Source organism: Myotis davidii, unplaced genomic scaffold (assembly GCF_000327345.1).
Source record: "Myotis davidii unplaced genomic scaffold, ASM32734v1 scaffold534, whole genome shotgun sequence".
NCBI lineage: Eukaryota > Metazoa > Chordata > Mammalia > Chiroptera > Vespertilionidae > Myotis > Myotis davidii.
The window spans coordinates 2,831,681-2,855,052 of NW_006286678.1; the positions used below are offsets into that span (position 1 = coordinate 2,831,681).

At 47.9% G+C, this 23,372-nt stretch overlaps 1 protein-coding gene across 3 annotated transcripts in view; it reads left to right on the forward strand.

Moving 5' to 3' along the window:
• The window catches only part of TBC1D2 (TBC1 domain family member 2), a 43,670-nt gene that overhangs the window by 10,049 nt on the left and 10,249 nt on the right, over window positions 1-23,372 (forward strand). For 2 of the 3 annotated variants that reach the window (XM_015560488.1, XM_006758438.2), the window contains exons 3-7: window positions 32-179; window positions 6,067-6,200; window positions 10,672-10,868; window positions 17,304-17,699; window positions 23,168-23,278. In XM_015560488.1, coding sequence (XP_015415974.1) covers window positions 32-179; window positions 6,067-6,200; window positions 10,672-10,868; window positions 17,304-17,699; window positions 23,168-23,278 — 986 coding nt within the window. Of the gene's footprint in view, window positions 1-31; window positions 180-6,066; window positions 6,201-10,671; window positions 10,869-17,303; window positions 17,700-19,319; window positions 19,577-23,167; window positions 23,279-23,372 lie in introns of those variants that run through there. The other variant, XM_015560489.1, reaches the window with a different exon arrangement.

The following is a 23,372-nucleotide window of genomic DNA, read 5'->3' on the forward strand; positions in this document are numbered from 1 at the left end:
ACTGGTGATTTCCCTTTTCTTTGTTCCCCAGAGCAAGAGGAGGCGGAGCTGGAGGAGTTCCTGCACCCTGTGAAAACGCCCCCTGGACTTGTGGGTATGGCAGCCGCCTTGCAGCCAGCCCCAGCCATGCCCTTGGCCCTTCAGAATATTTCCCTCAAGCACCTGGGAACCGAAATACAGTAAGTGCTACTGGGGCTGAGGGGCTGGCCAAGATGCAAGTAGCCCTTCTTCAGAGCTCACTGTGATGTGGGGTGATTCCCAGTAGGGAGAAAGGCCTGGTGGGGAGGGTTTAGGGCAGTGGTTCCTAACGTGGGGCACATACCCCACAGGGGGGCATCTTGATTTTTTAGGGGGGCAATTAGAGAATGAGTTGTTAACAGTGAATTTTTGGCATTTCTTATGGTTCTAGGGGCCTCATATACAGTATATAAATATATATTGTGACATTTATGCATTTCAGTTCTTTATTATATCTTTTGAAACTTTATTTGCTATTTTTTTCATATCACTTCATATTATTATTTTTTAACAATTTCTTAGTGATTTCTTCCTCAGTACTTCAACTGTCCTGTCATTCTTTTATTTTTCTCTTTCATGGATGCCATGTTCTTTGGAAGTTTGTTTAGACCAAGTTAATGTCCTTTTAGGCTTCCTCCACGTGACTAGGAGTTCACTTGGAGATGCTTAGGTGGGGCATGGCCAAAAAAAGGTCGGGAACCACTGGTTTAGGGGCTCTATTTTCAATTCATGCTATTACTTAAAAATATTACATTCATTGTTCTGATTTTAAAAGTAGTGCATATTCTTTTTAGAAATTAGAAACATCCCAAAAGATATAAATTTAACATTATCCATATTCCTGTCACCCAGACAAGCATTCTTAGCATTTACTGTACCTCTTTCCTCCTCATTTTCTATACACATACATGCATAATTGATATCATGCTGAATGTAATGTGGTGATAGCTTCATAAATGTCTATACATGTCAAACACATCAAATTATTCACTTTTAATGTGTACTTTATTAGATGCCCACATATCAGCTACTTTTTCATTTAATGGTGTATTATATATACAATTTCCCATCGGCAGGCTTTGTTTTAAATAGGTTATAAAAAGATAGCAATATGGCCTGGGCTTTGGAGTCAAGTTGCCTGGATATGTGTTCTGGCTCCACCAGTCATGGGCTCTGGTATCCTTGGCAAGTTGTTTGATGTTTCTGTGCTGCACTTAAATTGTTAGTAAATATAAAATTCAGCAGTGCTTGCCTTGTATGGTTAGTGCAGAGGTTAACTGGTCAGTGCATGCAAACTGCTTTCGAACTGTGCTTGGCAATGGGTAGGCACTTAAATACAGAGTGGGGCAAAAGTAGGTTTACAGTTGTTCACATGGAAAATAATATAATAATTTATAAATAATAATACAAGAACAAACTTTCACATACTCACAACTGTAAACCTACTTTTGCCCACCCTGCTGCTGCTATTGTTGCTCTTACTGAAGAAATGGAAGCTTTTGGGAATTCAGACTATACCCAGTTCTGATCTGTTTGGGTGCATATTTTTTGTGAGGACTTCATACAAACTGGACCTCTTAGAAAGCAGAATAGATTGTTCACTGGACTCGGATCAGAGACCCTGGCTCTGTGTGACTCAGGCCTCGCATTTCCCTCGGTCAGCCTCAGAGTTTGAGTTGGTGTGGGTAACTAGAAGGGTAGTGGTGCTATTCCCAGGACAGAAGCAGGTTTTAGGGGAAAGACAATGAGTGTTCTTTAGGGCCTAGAGGTTGACTACCCAACAGGCACTGGGTGGAGGACCTGGAACTCAGGAAAACAATCTGAGCTAGGGAGAGACTTGGGGAGTATGGGGCATGGTTGAGCCCCTGAGACCCCCCAGTGTGAGTGGACAAGAAGGGTGCCCTGCTGGAGATCTTCTCTAAGGAGGAGCTGAAGAGAACTGTGTGCATTGTGAGCCTAATGGGAGGTTTGAGGGGGCCTGAGAACTTCAGCCATCCCGCTGGTACACACTGTATCCAGGATGGTCTCACCAAGATTAAGCCAGGTTCGTGCCTGATGAAGGCCACAAACAACAGAAGTGAAACAGAACATGCAGAGACCAAGAAAGGAAGGAAGTTTCAGGGATTAGTCAGTTACCTCTTTCCTGACATTTGCAATAACCCACATAAAATGCAAGGGAACATTGCACGTGTCCTGGGGAGAGCCCAGTGAGTTCAAGGTTGCCCTTGTCTCCTGTATCCCCTGGCCTGGTCTTAGAGTCTGTACTTGGGTCTGCCATGAGCCAAGGTCATAGTCTGAGCAAGGGAGTAAGGGAGCTTCCAGAGCACCATACTGGGTGCTTCATACTCTCACTGAGTTGTCTGTTAAGTTCTCAGGCTATGGAGTCAGATGTCCAGGTCTAATGCTCAGCCCCACCATTTACCATCTCTGTGGCTTTGGTTACTTATCCTCTCTGAACCTCAGTTCTCTTGTGCAATGGAGGTGATAATAGTACCCACTCCACTGGGCTGCCATGAGGATTAAATGCATTGAATGTATGTGTGTGAGCATGAAGTGAGTTGTATTTCTAGTGTTTAGCTTAGAGCCTGGTCTGTAAAGGGCCTCGTTGTGAATACATTCATCATCCCCACTGCAGGTGAGAAAACCCAGACTCAGAGAAAGGATAAGTGGCTTGCCCAAGGCTTTCTTCCCAGGACAAGCCTTTATGACCACTACCTTTCTGCTGACCAGGCATTTCAGACCTGGAGCTAAACCTACACAGAAAATCATCTATGAACTGCTCCAACCCAAGTCAATAAATTTATGAAGTGGAGTTGCCTCTTCCAAGCACAATAGTTTGGCTGGGTAGTGGCCACCTGGTCTGTGTCTGTTACTGCCCTGAGGTTGGGGTTTCTATGCCTCTTATATCCCAGGGATGACTGTGAGCTCCTAGACATGTTGGGGAAGCTGCAATCCCTGGGCAAGGGGGAGTATGGGCAGCCGTGATGGTCACCCCACCCAGCCACTTCCTCTGGCTGTAGGGATGTGTCTCTGGGTCTTCTCCAAGTCATGTGGCTGTGGTTTGTGGTTTGTGAGATACATTGTCATGGAGCTCAACACAGGACCCAGCACAAAATGCTGCTCAGTAAATCATGTCCCTCATCATTCTTTTTAATATGGCCTACCACCTTTTATTTTAACATAGAGAAAATAAGAACTGGGAAGGTAAGTGACAAGCCAAGGAGTCAGGGGCTTCTTAAAATAGGACCTTAATAATAACAGAGTAAAAGGAGTCAGAGACCAAATTTTAAAGTCTGATAGAGTGTTGACTTCTAATTTCTTCTCTGTTCTTAATTTAACTTATTAATTTCTCCATTAAAGTAAAATCTCATTTTTATTTTGGACCCAACTATACCAAGAAACTGGATTTTCTTTTAAAGATAAGTTTCAGATTAAATAATTATTCTTTGAAAAAAATCAACAAACTTTTAGCTAAACAGACCAAGAAAAGGCATGACTCAATTACTAATATCAAGAACAAATGGGAACAATACTACCAACCTTACAAAAATAACAGGATTATAAGGGAATACTAAGAACAATTATATACCAACTAGTTAGATAATTTCAATGAAATAGACAAATTCCTAGAAAGACACAAATTATTAAAACTGAATCAAGAAGAACTAGAAAATCTGACTAGACCTATAACATGTAAGGAGATTGAATTAGTAATCAAAAAACTATCCACAAAAATAAACAAAAACAACATCTAGGACCAGATAACTTCACGGGTGAGTTCTACTGAACATAAAGAATTCTTCACAAACTCTCCCCCATAAAAGAAGAGGAGGGAACACTTCCCAATTCATTTCATAAGGTCAGTATTACCATGACACCCAAACCAAACAATGGTATTACAAAATTCTTTGAATACCCAGAACCTTCACCTAGAATTTCTTTGTGTTTTTTCTAACACACCTCTTCAGAGATGGTATGGATTTTCAGGAGTCCCAACTTTATGTAAAATTTCAATTTCAACTGTACACTTTGTCTAAACCTTGTTTTCTTCCCTCCCTTGCAACCAGGGCTCTAGGTTTTTGGTATCAACAGTTAATCCCTAATCACAAGAAAAAAATCTGTATGTGTGGGTAATGGATGTTAACTAGACTTATTGTGGTGATCATTTCACAGTATGTACATATATTGAGTAAATATGTTTTATACCTGAAACAAATATAATATGTCAAACATATCTCAATGTAAAAAAAAACAAACACCAAAAACAACAAACAGTTGATCCTTGAACAGATTTATATCCTAGTCAACTCTCACAACAATAATGCTGCAAATACTTCTAAATTCAGTGCCATGTTAATAAGCATTTATTTTGCACCCATCTTTTAGGTGGAGGAGAAAGAGCGAATACTGGCATACTTTGTTTTGTTACACTTCACAGGTACTGCATTTTTTACAAATATAAGTTTTGTGGTAACCTGCATTGAGCACTTGTCAGTGCCAATTTTCCCGCAGACTCAACATTTTTTAGCAATAAGATATTTTTAAATTAAAGTATCTCCGAGTGCAAACTTGATCACTAACTCTGCATGATGTTGCAGGAGTGAAGGGAACCACGTTTGCTAAAGAAATTGTGGTGATAAAAGTATATTAGCCTCAGAAGCTACTGAGGTGGTTCATTGTATCCTAGTACAGTATATAAAAAAAAAAAGTGTCTCCGAGATATGCCTGTATTTGCTGAACAGTAATCTAATCTACCTGGTGATCTTTCTCTTTCCTTCCCATTTGAGTTTCACCTCCTTTTTCGTATTTAGTGCCTGAGGACTTCTCTTCCTTTCCTGGGAATTCAGCTAAATATTTGTGAAATATGTTTTGTATTTATCTAGCATCTAGGTGTTTTGGAATAAGGGTTTTTCAGAGTAATTTGTCCCCCACGTGGGGGTGATATAGCAGAGCCCGGATTCCAGCACAGATCTACAGACTTTCGCATCCTCTTTTTTGACCACGCTATTGCTACCCTTAATTAAGTGACTCTCCAGTGCAGTGTTTTCTACCTGTTGACTATGACCACAGTGGGAAATGGCTCAGTACACACACACACACACACACACACACACATACACACACACACATGTTTCACATATTATTAACCTTCTCTAAATGGAGTACATTCACATGTTTTTCACGTTGTTTTTTTAAATGCTGATCATGATACTAAACTGATTTTATAATCTACCAATGGTTTATAACTTGCAGTTTGAAAAACACTGACCTATAGAACTCCTTTAATCATTTTCTCTTCCTTGTTAACTAATTTTGGAATATGTCTACTTTCATATCTTTGCAAAGGGAAACTAAACTCAATTGAACTGTCTTTTTATCTGACACTATGACTTCCTCTGTAGTCTCTGGTCCTAAGTCAGCCTTTGGTGCTACCTACAAACCAAACAGGTATTGAGATTGCACTCAGGGCACAGGCTACCCCAGTGCCAGGTGCCAGCAGGCATGCAGGTATGTTAGTGCCCGGTTCGTGAAGAAAAGACAGCCTAGGCAAGTACTTGGTCACAAGGTGGCCCATTCATGGAGCCACTGATGATATCTGAGCCAGGTAGTTACAAGACCAGATGAAGGTTTTAGGAAAGTTAGTTTGGCAAGTCCATTCAACATTTATTCAACACATACATAGCAAGGGCCCTCTATATTTCAGGCACTATTCTATGCATTCAAAGTACTTCGGTGAACAAAACAGACAGACATCCCTACCTTCAATGGCTTATACTCCAGCTGCAGGATTGGGGCAGGGGCGTCAGGCTTATATTGTTTATAAGAAACATTGTGGACGTGATAAGCAATGAAATGATGAAAAGCAGAGGGGTGAGGGGGATCGGGAGTGGCTCGGGTCGGGTGCATCATGCAGGGTGCCTGGAGTCTCGCAGACTGGTCAGGCCATGCCTGGGGGTAGGATACAGCCTGAACTCTAGCACTGACAGTGGGGAGGGGAGGGGCAGAGTGGCAGGGCTGTCAGCCTCATGCTCCTCTGTTTCCCTTCAGAAACACGATGTACAACATCCGAGGCAACAGGCAGGCCCAAGGAACAGGCCATGGACCTCCAGGGGAAGATCCTCTACCGAGCAGCGAGCCTCAGCTGGAGGAGCGGCCCTCATCCCCTGACCCCAGTGCCCCAGGTGAGCCTCTGCCCAGGGCTGAGCTGCCTTCAGAAACTGAGTGCCCATTTCTCCAGAAACCAGCATGCGTGCTTTTCTGTCAACCAGGGGACTCTCCGGGGCACTCCTTCTGGCTTTATGGATCTAGTAGCAATGATTGATTATTATTGTTGTTGTGAAATATACATAACATAAAATTTAACCCGTTTCAGGGGTACAGTTCAGTGGCATTAAGTACATTTACATTCTTCTGCAAACACCACCCCCATCCATCTCCAGAACCCTTCATCTTCCCAAACTAAAACTCAGCCATGATTCTTGAAGTAATAAAGGAAAATCTCACTTTCTTACTTTTTTTTTAATTTATAAAGAAAGAATATAAAAATGCCTTTCTATGGCAATTAAAATTCGTCATCTCTGCCTGAAGAACCAGAGCAGATGGCCTTTAGGTCCCATCCAGCCATTACATAGCATTTGATTGTTTCTTTCACAAAATGTGAGTGACCCACACCATGGGGGGGTGGGGGTGGGGCGGGCGGAGGTTGGTTTCTTCGATTGGTGCCCTTATAACTTAAGCAGTTGGGAGAAAACTGACTGAGGCAGCACTGTGTGTTCTCATGGCAGAGAGGACGCCTGGGCCATGTAGAAGTGACTCTAGGAAAGGTGCCCTATGGGAGCAGTGCCTGGGGACACCCCGCAGGTCACAGGAACAGTGCAAGAGAAGATCAGGACCATAGTGAATCAGTAATAATAATGAAACCAGCACTTACATATAGTAGTTATTTGTGCCACTAAGCACTTTGGGATTGGGGTGAAGGGGGTAATAGTTGTATTAGGATATAATTCACATACCATACAGTTCAGTGGCTTTCAATATATTCACAGAGTTATGCAGCCATTACCATAGTCAATTCTGGAACAGTTGTAATTACCCCCAAAGGAAACCCTACATCCCTCAGCCATCAGTCCCAGTCTCTACCACCCTCCAACTCTAGGCAACTTTCTATCTCTGCAGACCTGCCTATTCTGGAGAGTTTCTACAAATGGAATCGTACAGCATGTGGTCCCTGCTGTCTGGCCTCTTGCACTTAGAACCTTTCAGGTTTCAGCCATGTGCACTAATCACTTTACTTGCAGAAGCTGTTTAAACTTACAGCAACCCGAGCGAGCGAGCTACTATTGTTACTAATGTTACTCATTTAGGAAGCGAGGGAACCGAGGACGAGGACAGGAAAGTGGAGTGACTGGCTCACGGCCGCACAGTGAGTGACATCCTTCCTTCTAGTTGTAGAGTTTACAGTCAGCCAGGCTTCCTGTGGTTCTGGATGAAGTCCGTGTTGTTTCTCTGAGGTATTAATCAATTGTTGTGAGCGGCATTAACTTCCCGGTGTTTATCTCTGCCGCCATCTTAGTTTCTCCCTCAGCCATGATTCTTGAAGTAATAAAGGAAAATCTCACTTTCTTACTTTTTTTTTAATTTATAAAGAAAGAATATAAAAATGCCTTTCTATGGCAATTAAAATTCGTCATCTCTGCCTGAAGAAGCAGAGCAGATGGCCTTTAGGTCCCATCCAGCCATTACATAGCATTTGATTGTTTCTTTCACAAAATGTGAGTGACCCACACCATGGGGGGGTGGGGGTGGGGCGGGCGGAGGTTGGTTTCTTCGATTGGTGCCCTTATAACTTAAGCAGTTGGGAGAAAACTGACTGAGGCAGCACTGTGTGTTCTCATGGCAGAGAGGACGCCTGGGCCATGTAGAAGTGACTCTAGGAAAGGTGCCCTATGGGAGCAGTGCCTGGGGACACCCCGCAGGTCACAGGAACAGTGCAAGAGAAGATCAGGACCATAGTGAATCAGTAATAATAATGAAACCAGCACTTACATATAGTAGTTATTTGTGCCACTAAGCACTTTGGGATCGGGGTGAAGGGGGTAATAGTTGCATTAGGATATAATTCACATACCATATAGTTCAGTGGCTTTCAATATATTCACAGAGTTATGCAGCCATTACCATAGTCAATTCTGGAACAGTTGTAATTACCCCCAAAGGAAACCCTACATCCCTCAGCCATCAGTCCCAGTCTCCACCTCCCTCCAACTCTAGGCAACAACCAGTCAACTTTCTATCTCTGCAGACCTGCCTATTCTGGAGAGTTTCTACAAATGGAATTGTACAGCATGTGGTCCCTGCTGTCTGGCCTCTTGCACTTAGAACCTTTCAGGTTTCAGCCATGTGCACTAATCACTTTACTTGCAGAAGCTGTTTAAACTTACAGCAACCCGAGCGAGCGAGCTACTATTGTTACTAATGTTACTCATTTAGGAAGCGAGGGAACCGAGGACGAGGACAGGAAAGTGGAGTGACTGGCTCACGGCCGCACAGTGAGTGACAGACCAGGATTCAGGCCCAGCACTCCGGCCCCATGCCGTGGCCTGAAGCCTCCTTTTCTAAATCAGTGATTTTTTAAAACTACATCTTTATTTTTGTGAAATCTTGATGCCATAAACAAAATCTAATATACAAAGCAGGTAAAAGCTGAGTTGGGTCAGGGGTTGGAGTCTGGGTTCCCCTCAGCCCTTCCCAGTCAGCCATGAGGCACCCATGAAATCCTAGGGCACTGACTGAGAAACGCTGTCTTGGGCCTCGTTTTCTCCAGCTGTAAAATGAGCTCAGTGATCCCTACGCTTCCTGCCTACAGGGCTGGTGGGCAGCAGTGTTTCAGAGGTCAGCAGGGCTGCAGGGCTGAGCTGCACAGTCTGGCTCTCCCAGAGCCTCTGGCCAGGAAGGGATGGCCTGGCATTCCTTGGAGCCCTGTGGCTGCTCTATCCTCAGCTCACCCAGATTTCTCTAAAGTGTGGAAACAAGACCGATCTGTTCTTATACCCAACAAGTTCAAGGAGTTTCTGGTTCCTGTCACCTACTAGAGCTTTATCTCTTCAAACCCGTTTGCCTGTCCCTCAGCCTGGGCCCCAGAAGAAAGATGCTAAGTCATTCAGCTTGTCCTCCAAGCCCTACCTGTCCCCTCCCCTGGGATCCCACGCCACATCCTTATTTTTCACACCTTAGTCTCAAAAGAATTGGGAATAGCGTATTAAAATGTGTATCTGGGGAAAGAAAATGACTTATTAGAGTTAGAAAATTTAGATAAGATCCTTCAGAGTAGCCAAGGGTGGGCAGCAAATGTGGCTCTGAGCTTCTCATCAGCCATGCAAAGAGGGAGATACAAGTGGTTAGCTTATTCCCAGGGTGCACAAGAATAAACACATATTTTCTTGGAAGAAGCAAAGCCTTTTCTGGCACTGAGGGCTGAGGAGAAATTCTGCTGGGGCCTCATAACCGGCAAGATGTGCCTGTGCCATGTAAACAAGATCCTCAAGGTCCCTTAACCATATACTCAGGCCATTAAATATCCCTGGTTGCCAACTGATGGCAGAGCCCTAAAGCAAAGGCTGGGGACAGGGCAGGACAAGGCGGCTTGAGTGAGTGGATTTAATTTAAGAATAAAATTTGCTCTGACCGGTTTGGCTCAGTGGATAGAGCGTTGGTCTGCGGACTCAAGGGTTCCAGGTTCGATTCCGGTCAAGGGCATGTACCTTGGTTGCGGACACATCCCCAGTGGGGAGTGTGCAGGAGGCAGCTGATCGATGTTCCTCTCTCATCGATGTTTCTAACTCTCTATCCCTCCCTTCCTCTCTGTAAAAAAATCAATAAAATATATTTAAAAAAAAAAAAGAATAAAATTTGGCTCTGGTCAGCAGTGGTTTTCAGTAAAGAGCCAGATAGTCAATATCTGAGGCTTTGTGGGACATGTGGTCTCTGTTGCAAGTACTTAGTTCTCCCCTTGTAAAGTGAAACCAGCACACACAGTGCCCAAATGAAGGGGTGTGGTTGTGTCCCAATAAAACTTTATTTACAAAAGCAGGCTGTGAGCTAGATTTGGCCTGTCGGCCATCAGTTGCTAACCCTGGCTCTAGAGGAAATAAAAAGACTATGCAGCCTCTAGGGAAATATGTCTCCTAACTTAGCTTATAGTAAGAATCAAAGAAGAGTTTGAGCTGCTCTCTGGGGAAAGAATGCAGAGTACAGATATTCCTATCAAGAGACAGGTCTTTGAAAGTTGCTCAGGGGGTAGAGGTGGAATCCTGACATAAAAAACAAGACATTCCTTCAGGGCTTGTGACGGAGGGGATGACCGCCTGGCAAACATAGCCCGTGCAGGTGGGGATCTGAGAGGATGGGCTGGTGACCTGGCCAGCACAGTGTAAATAATGTTTATTAGTCCCGCCCTGTACAGGCTGCATCAGCATCACCTAGGAATTAGAAATGCAGATTCTCAAGCCCTACCCAGGCCTGTTGAATGAAGGGCTCAGGGTGTAGGATCCCACAGTCTGCATTTTACCAAGCCTTCCAGGTGCTTCTGCAGCAAGCTCATTTGAGAACTGCCAAGGCCCCAGTCATAACCTCTGTGTTTCTCCTCTTGATCAGGGAAAGATCCAGGGGAGACTCTGAAGCCTGCACCCAAATCCTCTCTGACTGCCAATCTCATTCAGAAAGCCAAGCGCCAGAACAACACCTTCCCGTTGTTTGCTGAGGGACTCACACGGAACCGAACTGCACAGGAGAGAGCCGTGGCCTTGGAGCAACAGGTTCTGATGCTTACCAAGGAGTTAAAGTCTCAGAAGGTGAGCTCTGCCCCAGGCTCCAGGAGACCTCTGGGTGTAGGCCAAACTGTGGGTGGTTGAAAATGCTGGCTGTTGATTACTCAGGGACACGGTGTCACTCAAACAGAAAGCCGCTAAGGGCAGGGTCTCTGGAGGCCTACTGTAATAATTGCCTCTCAGGCTCCTCCTGAAGGACTGTGCATGGTCTGGCCCCACACCCGAAGAGGGACAGTGTGGAGGAGAGTGACCTGGATGCAGGGTCCTGGGAGGTGCCACCAAAGGAACCCAGGATCTTCACCGGGCAGCCGGTAACTGGGCAGGATCTCTGAAGGACTGTCACAGGACAGAGGGAGCAGGCAGTCCTTTGGCCCTGGGGCTGAGTCAGGCCCAACAAGGAACAATAGCAGGGAGGAAGATTTAGGTTTAATAGAGAGAGAAGTTAATGACAGCAGTTAAAAAAAGAAAGCCGCATGTTCATTGTAGAAAACAAATCACATGTATACACAGACATGATAATCATTAAAAAGCCTACAACCCAGAGGGTAGATCGTGTTCCCCCCCAGGGCTACCTCGGGAAGCAGTGAGGGTCCCGTGGCAGGAGGGCAAGGGCGGCTGCAGCACCGGCAGCAGCCTCTCTAGCTAGAGCAGTGCCTGATCCCTGGACCAGCACAGCTTAAGTCCCAAACCCAAACTCAAGCCTGGATTTGAAAAGAAATCTGGACTGTAAAGACCACTTCTCCTTTCACCATATCCTACCCTTCTTTCTAGGAAATCTGGGTGGCCTCCCTTGACTTTGGCCAGTCCTTCTAAGGCATTACCAATTGTCAGATGAAGCTGAGAGGCCCTGGGACACCAAGATTTCACTTAGGTTTGCCCCTAACAGCTCTGCAGCTGTGGAGGACTGACCATTCTTCAGTAAATGAAGGCGAGGTCTTGGAGATTAGTAAGGGCCACCCAGGCTGAGGGCAATTCCCCTGCAGTCTGAGTGAAAATGTCAGGAGGAAGTTGCTCAAGCATTAAAGAATTAGACTTTGTTACTGGTTCACTTGCCAGCAAACCTCATTCCTGTTCTTGAGCAGGTAGTGGGAGGAGAGCAAGTCTTGTGGGTTAGCTTTTGACCCACAATATGAATGGATTTGCATGCTCTCTGACCCATCTCACAAATGCTCTTTGGTCCAGTGCCGTGGTCGGCAAACTGCGATTCGCGAGCCACATGCGGCTCTTTGGCCCCTTGAGTGTGGCTCTTCCACAAAATACCACATGTGGGCGCGCACATACAGTGCGATTGAAACTTCGCAGCCCATGCACAGAAGTCGGTTTTCGGCCTGGGTGAGTCTATTTTGAAGAAGTACTATTGATATTTGGCTCTGTTGCCTAATGAGTTTGCCTACCACTGGTCTAGTAGGTAATTCAGAGCACAGGCATTTAAGTAAGAGGGTGCAGATCCCAATTCAAGCCCTGAGCAAGTCTCTTAACCTCTACATCCTCAGTTTCCTCCTATATAAATGGAGTAATAGCCATGTTTCCTGGAGAGGCCTGTGTCTAGATTCATAAAGCCTGACTGATGCCTGGCCAGCAGTTGCCCAGCAGATTGGGGCTTTGATTATTTTGACTACTGCTAGCATTCCCTGCCTTTCTTGTTGATTCCTTCTGACCTTTGAAGGAATGACACACACGCCTGAGGGGCTCTGAGAAGGACGCTCCTGAGGAGTTCTGGGAATCAGACCTGAGCTGTTGAGGGCTTCCAGGAAATGTGCCTGCGGCGCATAGCAGTGAGGATGGAGGGCCGGCCTTCATTCACACTAGGCAGGGGGTCCCCAGCCCTGCCAACTCTGGGGTTTCACCTCCAGCCCAGACACCAAAACCAGAGGGGAAGGAGAAAAGGAGACCAACTCTTGGCTCAGAGGGGGCGGAGGAGGCTGGCCCAACCTTGGGATGCTGAGCCCTAGGGACTCAGAAACTCAGGTTGGAGAGCAGCTCTCCATCTCACCCTCCCAGTCCAGTCCTTCAGCTGGGAAAACAGCTCCCTGGGCCTCGGGGCTCACATCTACTAGATGCCCCTCCCATGGCCCTTCAGTGGGAAGATACTATCTTTCTACCTGAGGCTACAAGAGACATGGGAGCTGGGGTCGTGCTCTAGCCCAGACAGCCAGGTGGCCATTGCCAGTAACTTCAGTGATCCTTTACAAATTTGTATCTCAAATTCTGTCGGATCTATGGAGGGCCCTGGTCTTTTTCTCCAGGTTCAGGGCTGTCATCACAGGCTGCCTCCTCCATGTTCTCATGGTACAGCCCAGTATCAGACACAACTGCTCTTCAGAAAAAATGGCACGAACTTTCTGGGCCTCCCTGTGTCATATTAAACCACAGGGTGACTCCAATACCCATTAAGTCATTATCTACCCCAGGCCCCTGCAATGCTGGCCCCACAGAGATTTGGACTCAAGAAGATAGTAAGTACCAGATGGCTGCTCGGCCAGGTGACTCTGGCTCGGTGCCCTTGGAGGCGGCAGGTTTGTACCCAGCCTGAAGGCCGTCTGCTCTGGCAGGTGGAAGGCTGTTGTTTATGGTGCTGTTCACCATCTGTTGGCTGCTGGGAATGAGGGACTCCTCCCGGGTCCTGCCTGGGGCCCTGTAGAGCCAACCTAGCTTACGCAGGATGACTTGGTGAAGGCATGTACTTCGTTTAGGAAACAGTGGGGGCAAAGAGCAACACATTATTTCCCTAGAGCCCCAGCCAGATTTCAGAGTCCACTCCCACTGGACAGGATGCAGACGTTAGCGTGCACTCCACATGTTACCTGTTCACTGTCAATAGACACTGGGTGCGTTGTTTACACCTCTTGGGTATTGTTAATAATATTGCCATGAACATGGGTTATTTCCATTTTTAAAGAAATTGAAAGAAGCATTTCAATGTAAAATTCATGAACAAATCATAAAGAAGTGAGGGGTCCTGGATTAGGAGTTGGGAGCACTCTCTCATAGTGTGCTTTTCCACTCGTGGAGATCAACCACGTCCCTTTAGTCCTCTCCCTTCTCCTTTCTTCAGTCTCTGTTTGGCTCCATCCCCCACCCCTTCCTTTCTCCCTATCTCACTGTGGGGCAGGGATTCTCGGGTGGGAGGAGAGCCTCCTGGGCTGGTGTCTTGGTCTTGGACTCTGAGAGGCAGATGTGGGGAGGAGAGACGGCTAGATGTAATGAAATGGGCTTCAGAGTTGACTCTCCCAAAACCTGGGGGGCGCGGGTACACCCACCTGATTCTGAGCCTCCGGCAAGTCTGAACTGTGGTCTGTTGGTATTTCACAGGCAGTTACCAAGGTGATCTCCAAATCTCAGCTGAACCAGAAAATGATTGGGCTTCTCATTTTATCTTGGAGCCACAGGAATGTTAATCTCTCTCAGCAGGGCCCTGGGAAGTGATTTCTTCATTCCTGACATTCTGGTTTGGTTTGCAGCCCTCCCCCACTTCCTGCAACACCCAAGCTCCTCACCTGCTCTTTCATTCAGCTGGGGCTTTGCTTGAGCTGTTGATTCAGTTGTCTGGAACAGCGGTCACCAACCGGTGGTTCGTGAGGTCTAAAAATTTGGCGACTGGTGGTCTGGAAAGCCTTCCCAGCCATCATCTCCCTCCTGCTGCTTGGCCATCTCTGGCCCTTTCCATTCTTTAAACTGATCTGCCTTTCTTAGAAGGTGCTGATCTTCTCCCCACCGCCACCCCAAGCAGAAGTCATTGCTCTCTGCTCTGGGCCCCCACAAACACCTTGCTTCCCACTGTTGCAGGAAATCGCTCTATTAGTGGTTCACCTTTGCTCCCACCTGCCAGGCCCCTTCTGAGCCCCAGCAGTTGGCCCAGGGCTTTGTACTCAGTGGATGCTTGATGAAGGTTGGATGGAAGAGAGAAGCAGAGAAGGGACAGTCACTAGTACTGAGGTGTCAGAAGATGCACACTAATTTTGTCTTGTCATTAACTTATTACATAAAATCATGATTTGGGGCAGTTCTCCAAAATAGAATTGTTCTTAGCCAAGAAAAAAAAATTAAGTACTTTAACATAGACAGTTACCACCTGGGGGCTCAGCGTGTCCCACCTATTGCTAGTGGAAGTGGGCTTCTTGCAATGTCACGAGAACATGAAATTTCTGAGACTCGGACAGGAGAATGAATGGCATTTATTTGCACTCATTAAACCCTTGAGTTTCCAAAGTCTCCTCTCCTCCCTCCACCATGAAAAAAGTGTAGCTGTGTCCTTAGCAGAGCTAGGATTAAAGCTGTTGCCCAAAGTCTCTGTCCCACATTTGCACAGTCCACCACTCCAGCATCAGGCTAGTCCAGTGGTCGGCAAACTGCGGCTTGGCAAACCGCGGCTCGCCAGCCACATGCTGCTCTTTGGCCCCTTGAGTATGGCTCTTTCACAAAATACCGGCTCTTCCACAAAACACCGACTTCTGCGCATGGGCCACGAAGTTTCAATCGCACTGTATGTGCGCACCTGCACGTGGTATTTTGTGGAAGAGCCACACTCAAGGGGCCAAAGAGTCGCATGTGGCTCGCGAGCCGCAGTTTGCCAACCACGGGGCTAGCCTAACTTGTGTTCCAGCTGCAGTCCATCAGTCCATTGCGTATGTGATCCACATGGCCCAGGACCATGCAACTTCTAGGAACATGGGCAAATGCAGGGAAACGGAGCAAAACCAGAGGAAGAAGATAGAATTCCTTTGGGGATTTTAACCTCAGATTTTGAGTCTGCAGCAGCCCCACCTCCTCTGGCCAGTAATCTGTGTTCCAGGTTAGACTGACAGGCTCCTTCCCTGGGTCACCCGACTTTACTGCCTGTGCATCCATCTCCCCCAGTGGTTTTCAGGGAATGAACCGGTGGTTCCCTGGGGAGTGTGAAATCACAGCTTCCTGGTGAAACTGCCCAAATGGCCATGCTTATAGTTTCTGGCCTTCCCTTTGCTCCTTTCGTACTATTAATAACTAGCTAATTACAACAGTGTTCGATGCAGTTAACATGTCTCCAGGAAACTGTGTTTTTCCAGATGAGGCTGACACGGAGCACAGCATTGGCCTAAAGACCCTCCCTACAAGGTTCATGAGGTTCGAGGTTCATGTGGTGCTGGTGGCTGGGCTGCCTGGCTTCTGATCATCTGATCCTGGCCCTGAGTGAATCCACACCGTGCTTTGGGGCAAGGGAAGTCCTGGGGAGGGTGAAGGCTCCCAGTCACGGGGAGCCAGGCCGAGCTTGAGTTTCCATGTGAATCACATGCTTCGCCAAGGAGTAAATCAAGGTCTGCTGCTCTCTAGTGCTCCCTTGCTCCAGCCTTGCGGGCATCGCTTGGTGGGCTTGGGGAGCTGGGCACAAATGGATTGAATGAGGCTTTTTGTATGTGGCTTAGGTGAGTTTTGTCAATGTGTTTCCTCTCTATTGCTGTCTCAGCTCGTAGCAACAGTTTGGGTGCTCTATTCAGAAGGATTCTGAGGCCTCAACTCGGCTTAGCAGGAAGGAGTATTGAGGTTATTACACCTGCCACAGGAGTGAGAGGAGGGAAGAGCAGTGCCTGTGTGCCACGGCACCCCTGCTGTCATTACTGACCAAGCACAGGCCTTGGAGTCTAGATAATTTGGGATTAAATTCCACTCTGCTCTGCTGGGCCTCAGTGTGTTCATCTCCGAAACAGACAGGTGTTACTCAGGATATGGGCTCAGCTGCTGTAACAAAGAAGCCTCAAAGTACTATGGCCTAAACCCATGGTCGACAAACTGCGGCTCGCGAGCCACATGCGGCTCTTTGGCCCCTTGAGTGCGGCTCTTCCTAAGCCTTAGGAATATCCTAATTAAGTTAATAACAATGTACCTACCTATATAGTTTAAGTTTAAAAAATTTGGCTCTCGAAAGAAATTTCAATCGTTGTACTGTTGATATTTGGCTCTGTTGACTAATGAGTTTGCCAACCACTGGCCTAAACCAATTTGGAAGTTTATTTCTCTCTCACATTCTCATGGAAGAGCCCAGAGGTAAGTGAGCAATTCTGAGCTGGTAGGGCAACGTTGCCATCCTCCACATGCAACTTCTGCTGGGAGCCCCACATGGCTGCTGTAGTTCTTGCCTTTTCCCAGCCAGAAGAAAGGGGAACTGGACCAGAGAGCATAGGTGTAGTGATTTCAAAGGTATCTATGACCCAGAGCTGCCCACACCCGGTAGAGGTTGAATTGTCACTTGGTCACACCCAGCTGTAAGCTTAGCTGGGAAATAGAGTCTTGAACTGAGAAACCACGTGTCAAGTTAAAACTCTTGAGCGGAAAAAGAGAGAATGGAGGCTGAGATGAGATGACCAAGAGGGTGATGCCGGCCACCTCCTAGGGCCGTGAAGAGAGCTGGTGAGAACACATGCTTCACCTCTGGCGCCTAGTAGTCCTTCCCTGTGTTCACAGGCGCTTTGTTTCCCTGTCCAGGAGCTGGTGAGGATCCTGCACAAAGCTCTGGAGGCTGCACAGCAGGAGAAGAGGGCAACCAGCGCGTACCTGGCAGCGGCGGAGGACAAGGACCGGCTGGAGCTGGTGCGGCACAAAGTGCGGCAGATCGCGGAGCTGAGCAGGCGGGTGGAGGCCCTGGAACAGGAGCGGGAGAGCCTGGCACAGACGGCGAGCCTGCACGAGCAGCAGGTGCAGGAGCTGCAGCAGCACGTGCAACTGCTCATGGACAAGAACCAGGCCAAACAGCAGGTCATCTGCAAGCTGTCTGAGAAGGTCACCCAGGACTTCATACAGCCCCCTAACCCACTCCTTGTGCCTCCAGACGCTGCCAACAGGGACTTCCTGAGCCAACAGGAAAAGATGGAGCATCTGAAGGTAGGGCCATGCAATAAACCCTTACTGCTGGAATGTTCATATTTGACATAGATGTTGGTGGAAATATTGCTACATACTTGCTAACCTTCTTAACCAGAAGGCCCAATGCAATTTGATCTTTTCATGGCATCCTAGGCTGAAAAGGAAAGGTATCTCTAGCTTAGCAAATTAGGAAGAGCCCAAGATGGGTCAGAACTCCTGAGAACTAGACCACCTATACACCTGGGGCCTGGCCTGGTCAGATTCCTTGGATGTCACGCTGATGCCCTGGGGAGCCTCCATGGTTCCAGGGCGGCCCTCCTCCGGCAGTCCCGCACACAGAACAGGTGACCTGTCGCTGGCTTTGAACTGCTCACAAAGGCACTCATCCCTGCACCTATGCCACATGCTTCACCTGCATCCCTTCATTCAGTCCTCGGACCAGCCCTGTGATGCTGTCACTCATGTGCTCCATGTGCTGAGGCAGTAGGGGAATTGGAACTGGGAGCACACGTTTCTGACTAGTCTGTCTGCTCTGCTGCCGTCCAGCTTTGCCTCCTCTAGCTACTGCCTCCCCCTCGCCCAGGCTGTGGCCCTCACCAGGGAAAGGCTGCCCCCGCCCATAGGCTCCAGTTGTAGCATGGGAGGCAGGAACTTTATTTTAGTCATTAATGGGCTGCTGCGTCTCTCTAGAGGGTAGTAACAAGAGCTGCCAAACAGTTGGAGGCCTGAGGCTTGGGGAGGGTGCTCACAGTCCCACTGTTCCTGAAGGCAGCCAGACAACCAGCCAGGCCTGCCCCAAACCCTGCCACTCGCAGCCACACATGTATACATATGTATAACGGGGAAATCCTGTGCTGCTTCACCAGAGAACTATTTGTAGGGAGCAGGAGAGAAATCCAGGTGCTTTTGAGGGGGCAGATGAGAGAAATGGACTCACTGCATGCTTCCCGCCTGCCCCAGAGAGCTGCCTGGAAGCCTGGACTCACCTAGGAGACTGGGCGTGCCTCTGAATCTGCATGTGCAGGAATTTATCAGCGAGCCCAGACACGAGGAGCCCTGGTTATGATTCACATCATCCAGACTTGTCTTTGTAGCTGATCCTCAGAGGCGCAGCATCTTGTGCTAGGAAGACTTGCATGTCTAGAGGTCTTAGCTGCCATTTTCCTGCTTGCCCTGTAATTGAGAATAGCCAACTTTAAGAAAATGCCCCCTTATTGTTGAAGCTGTTTAATAGTAGAATCATCAACCTTGAATATCAGAGCTGGAAGGACTCAAAAATCTAGTCTGCTCCCCTTCCCCCCTCACCCCCCAACCCCCATTTCTGGCAGAGACAGCGAGTCCTGGAGAGGTGAAGGGACTGGTCCAGGGTCACATAGCATAAGCAGCAGAGTCACAGCTAGATCCCAGGTCTCCCCACACCCAATCCACTGCCTTCCCCACTAGCACACTAGTCTACACAGCATTCCCCAAAGAAATTTCCCAGGTTCCTGATCCCTGTGAACGCAGGCAGGCAGACTCCTTCCTCCGCTCTGTCCCCTGTCCCCTTTCTCCACTTGTGTCTTCCTCCTTTGCTTCACTGGTGACTGTCATGTGGCTTTTCTCTCCTCTGAGATCTCTGTTTCCTCCCTGCAGTTCTGAGCCAAGAAGAACACTCCAGGGAAGGGCGATGAGCTGAATGGGAACACTCCACCCCACACCCACAGCTGTTCCAGGGGTGCTCAACCCTGCCCTGCCTCTACCCGACGCAGCATGTTCCTGCGCCTGGGATGAGGAAAGAGGGATGGGAACAGGAGGCAGGACCAGGTGGTGGTGCAGAGCACACTCCAGCAGCAGACTCCAGTGTCCTTTCACCCGGCAGGAACTTTCGGTTCCTATGGTGGACCAAACACACCTAGGTTTGTCCTGCCTCCCTCTGTCCCATCTGCATGACTGAGGAGAACTTATCTCTCTGTGCTTGTTTCCTCATCTGTAAAGGGAGAATGTTAGCACTTCAGTACTTAGCCCACAGTGCTGTGGTCAAGATGAAATCATGTGCAATAATGAACGTGGGGAGAATGGGCCTGGCACTTAGTAGGAACTCAGGTGTCTGGCAGTTCTTCTCTCTTGCCTGGAGTCTTATTCATTTTCCCAGGAACTTGGGAAGGATCCACAGTAGCAGCAGCCAGAGATCTCTCAACAAGTGGAGGGGAGTGCAGTGGGTACAAGTCACCCTCAGAGAGGTGAGAACTCCAAGAAGGAGATGGCACATGCACTGCACTTCCCCATGCCATCCTTGCACCAAAGGGTCTCAGGTCTGATTCCCAGTCAAGGGCACATGCCTGGGTTGCAGGTTCGATCCCTGGCCCCAATCGGGGTGCATGCAGGAGGCAACCAATTGCTGTGTCTTTCACATCGATGTTTCCCTGTCTCTCCCTCCCTCTCTTCCACTCTCTAAAAATCAATGGAAAAATATCCTCGGGGGGAAGATTAACAAAAGATAAAAATAAAAGAAAGGGTGAGTAACTTGTCCCAGGCTCAGTCGTGAAGGCAGGATTTGTATCCAAGCAGTGTGGCCCTGGAGTCCATGTCCTGGCCGCCGGGCAGCACCTGTGTCATTGACACGTTGTTGTCATACCACCGGCTAGGAGAGGTCAGACCAACCTGCGTGCATTCAGCCAGAAGAATACCAAGGACAGCCTTGAAGGGTAGGACTAGACTTTTGATTTCCAGGTGGATTCCAGTGGGGAGGGAGCTAAGTGCGATGGTTAGGACTTGGCTTTAGAATCAGACAGACCTGGGCTCAGTCACACTCTGCCTTGTACCAACTCTGTGACCTCCGGCAACCAACTCCTCCTTTCAGAGCCTCGGAGACTTCATCTGTGCTATTCTCTTTTTTTCTGTTAATCCTCACCTGAGGATATTTTTCCATTGATTTTTAGGGAGTGTGGAAGAGAGAGGGAAAGACAGAGAGAAACACTGATGTGAGAGAAACACATTATTGGTTGCCTCCTGCATGAGCTCTGACCAGGGCCCAGGCAGGGGAGGAGCCTACAACCAAGGTACATGCCCTTGACTGGAATCGAACCCGGGACCCTTTGGTTTCCAAAACGACACTACCCACTGAGAGAAACCGGCTAGGACTGTGCTATTTTCTGAGCTGCTGGGAGGATTATATGAGATAACGTGCTCAGTGTGGGGGTGTGGAGGTGATGGTGCAGGAAGCCTGCATAGCCTGTGTTTATGAGTCTCTGACTCTCTAGACCAGCGGTTCTCAACCTGTGGGCCGCAACCCCTTTGGGAACGACTCTTTCACAGGGGTCGCCTAAGCCCATTGGAAAACATAAATAATTACATATTGTTTTTGTGATTAATCACTATGCTTTAATTATGTTCAGTTTGTAACAATGAAAATACATCCTGCATATCAGATATTTACATTACAATTCATAACAGTAGCAACATTACAGTTATGAAGTAGCAACGAAAATAATCTTATGGTTGGGGATCACCACAACATGAGGAACTGTATTAAAGGGTCGTGGCATTAGGAAGGTTGAGAACCACTGCTCTAGACACTAAAGTATAAGACTGTCCTGGGAGCAGGGCGTGTCCTCATGCAGCAGACAGGGAGGTCTGCATCAATCTCACTGTCCCTACCACACAGGATATGGAAGTGGGGTCATGAAGGGGAAGCAGGCAGACACTTGCCCAGAAGAGCAGCCAGTGACCCCAGCAGCATTTCCAAGAGAAGGAGCCTAGATTTTGATCTAGGACAGGGACACAGTTGGCTGGGAAGAGGAAGTCCTGGCCAGGAGGAGAGAGCAGAGTGAAAGCAGAGGGCGGTCGGGGTTGGGGACAGCACAAAGAGCCCCAACAGAGTGGTGAGGACAGGCCACTGGATGAAGTCAGCCCAGGGCATATATTTCCCGCTCAGGAGCCCTGGGAACAGGTGGCCCTCCCACTGTGTAACTATCGAGGCCAGTGATGGCGAACCTATGACACGCATGTCAGAGGTGACATGCGAACTCATTTTTTTGGTTGATTTTTTTGTTGTTGTTAAATGGCACTTAAATATATAAAATAAATATCAAAAATATAAGTCTTTGTTTTACTATGGCTGCAAATATAAAAAAATTTGTATATGTGACACGGCACCAGAGTTAAGTTAGGGTTTTTCAAAATGCTGACACGCCGAGCTCGAAAGGTTCGCCATCACTGATCTAGGCAGAAGGCGGCAGACCCTGCGCAACAAATTGAGCTTCTGGGCTGGGAGGGCTCTTGGCCAGAATGAAGAGCCGCCCAGGAAAGGTCAGGATTGCCTATGAGCTGTGCACAGTTGACCTTTCCTGGTAAGGAAACGCCCCAGGCTCGGTGTGATGTTCTTAGTTTCCAGATAAGCCAGGACCTATCCAAAGTCATCCCTGCAATAGTGTCTCTCTCTCACCTACAGCCGGTAAATGGTTCTGGGCGGGAGAGAAGGGCTGAGTGTGAGCTTGTAAATGCCCAGGAATGGCTGGGCATGCTGTGAGAGTGTGTTGTCCATTGCTCCTGCAACGTCCGTCCAAGCAGAATAAAGGCTGAGAGCCCTGGCTGTGGCTGCTCCTTCCTGGGGTGCAGGCTCCCACTTGAACCTCTCAGTGCCTGGCCAGCTTCTCCTCGCACACCCACTGGATAGCCTGGCTCAGAGCGGTGCATCACCGCTGTGTTCATAATCAAAAACAACAGGAGAAAGATGATAACTAAGTTATGGTAAGTTCACCCAATAGAATAGTCATCTGACATCAAAAATGATCACTGGGAAGTTTCTGTAGCAACATAGAAAAGTACTTACCAAGTGACACTAAGTAAAAAAATTCTTCACCCAAAACTGTTCAGTATAATTGCAAATATATGACAAAATAGGCTTATTTTAGAAACAAACATTACCCTTCTCCCAGCTCTCATCTCTCCTCCCCACCCCACCCCCAGGCCTTCATTATAGGGATTGGAGATGGGCTCTGAATCCAAGGGTTTACTACACGGCAGGAAGGGCTCCAAGAAAGAGAGAACCAGCCCAGGGCTGGGGCTGGATTCAGCAGAAGGGGGGGGCGGGGGGGGGCAGTGACAGCACAGGCTCTTGTATGGCCTGTGGTCCTGTTCAGATAAGGACTGCTGTGTTTCAGTCCCTGTACTTACAGTCATAACACATGTGAACTCATAGTCTCGCGCTGCCCAGTGGGGTGGTTGCTATGTGCTCCCTGTGCAGATGAGAAAACAGCAGTCGGTGAGGTCTCCCAGCCAGGAAGTCGGAGCCAGGACTTGAACTCCAGGCTTAGTGCTCTCTTTGCCATTTGATTCTAGGCTCAAGAGTAGAGAAGGGGGCTATCAGCAATTTTGTTTTATTTCAGGTTTCCTTTTCTGTTGCATTATTGGAAATTCCTACAGAAAGGAAGTGTTGGCGGCTCGTGTGAGGGTGAGACGGGGGATGTTTACAGTGCACGTCCTCAGTGCTTTGCCCTCTTCTTCAGGATGACATGGAAGCGTACCAGACCCAGAACCGCTTCCTCAATTCCGAGATCCACCAGGTGACAAAGATCTGGAGAAAGGTGGCTGAGAAGGAGAGGACCCTCCTGATGAAGGTGAGAGGTGGGACCCCTCTTCTGGCTATCTCTCTTCCCGCCACCCTTTCAGTCTCCACCATCTCTCGCGTCTCCCTCCCTCCTCATTACCTGT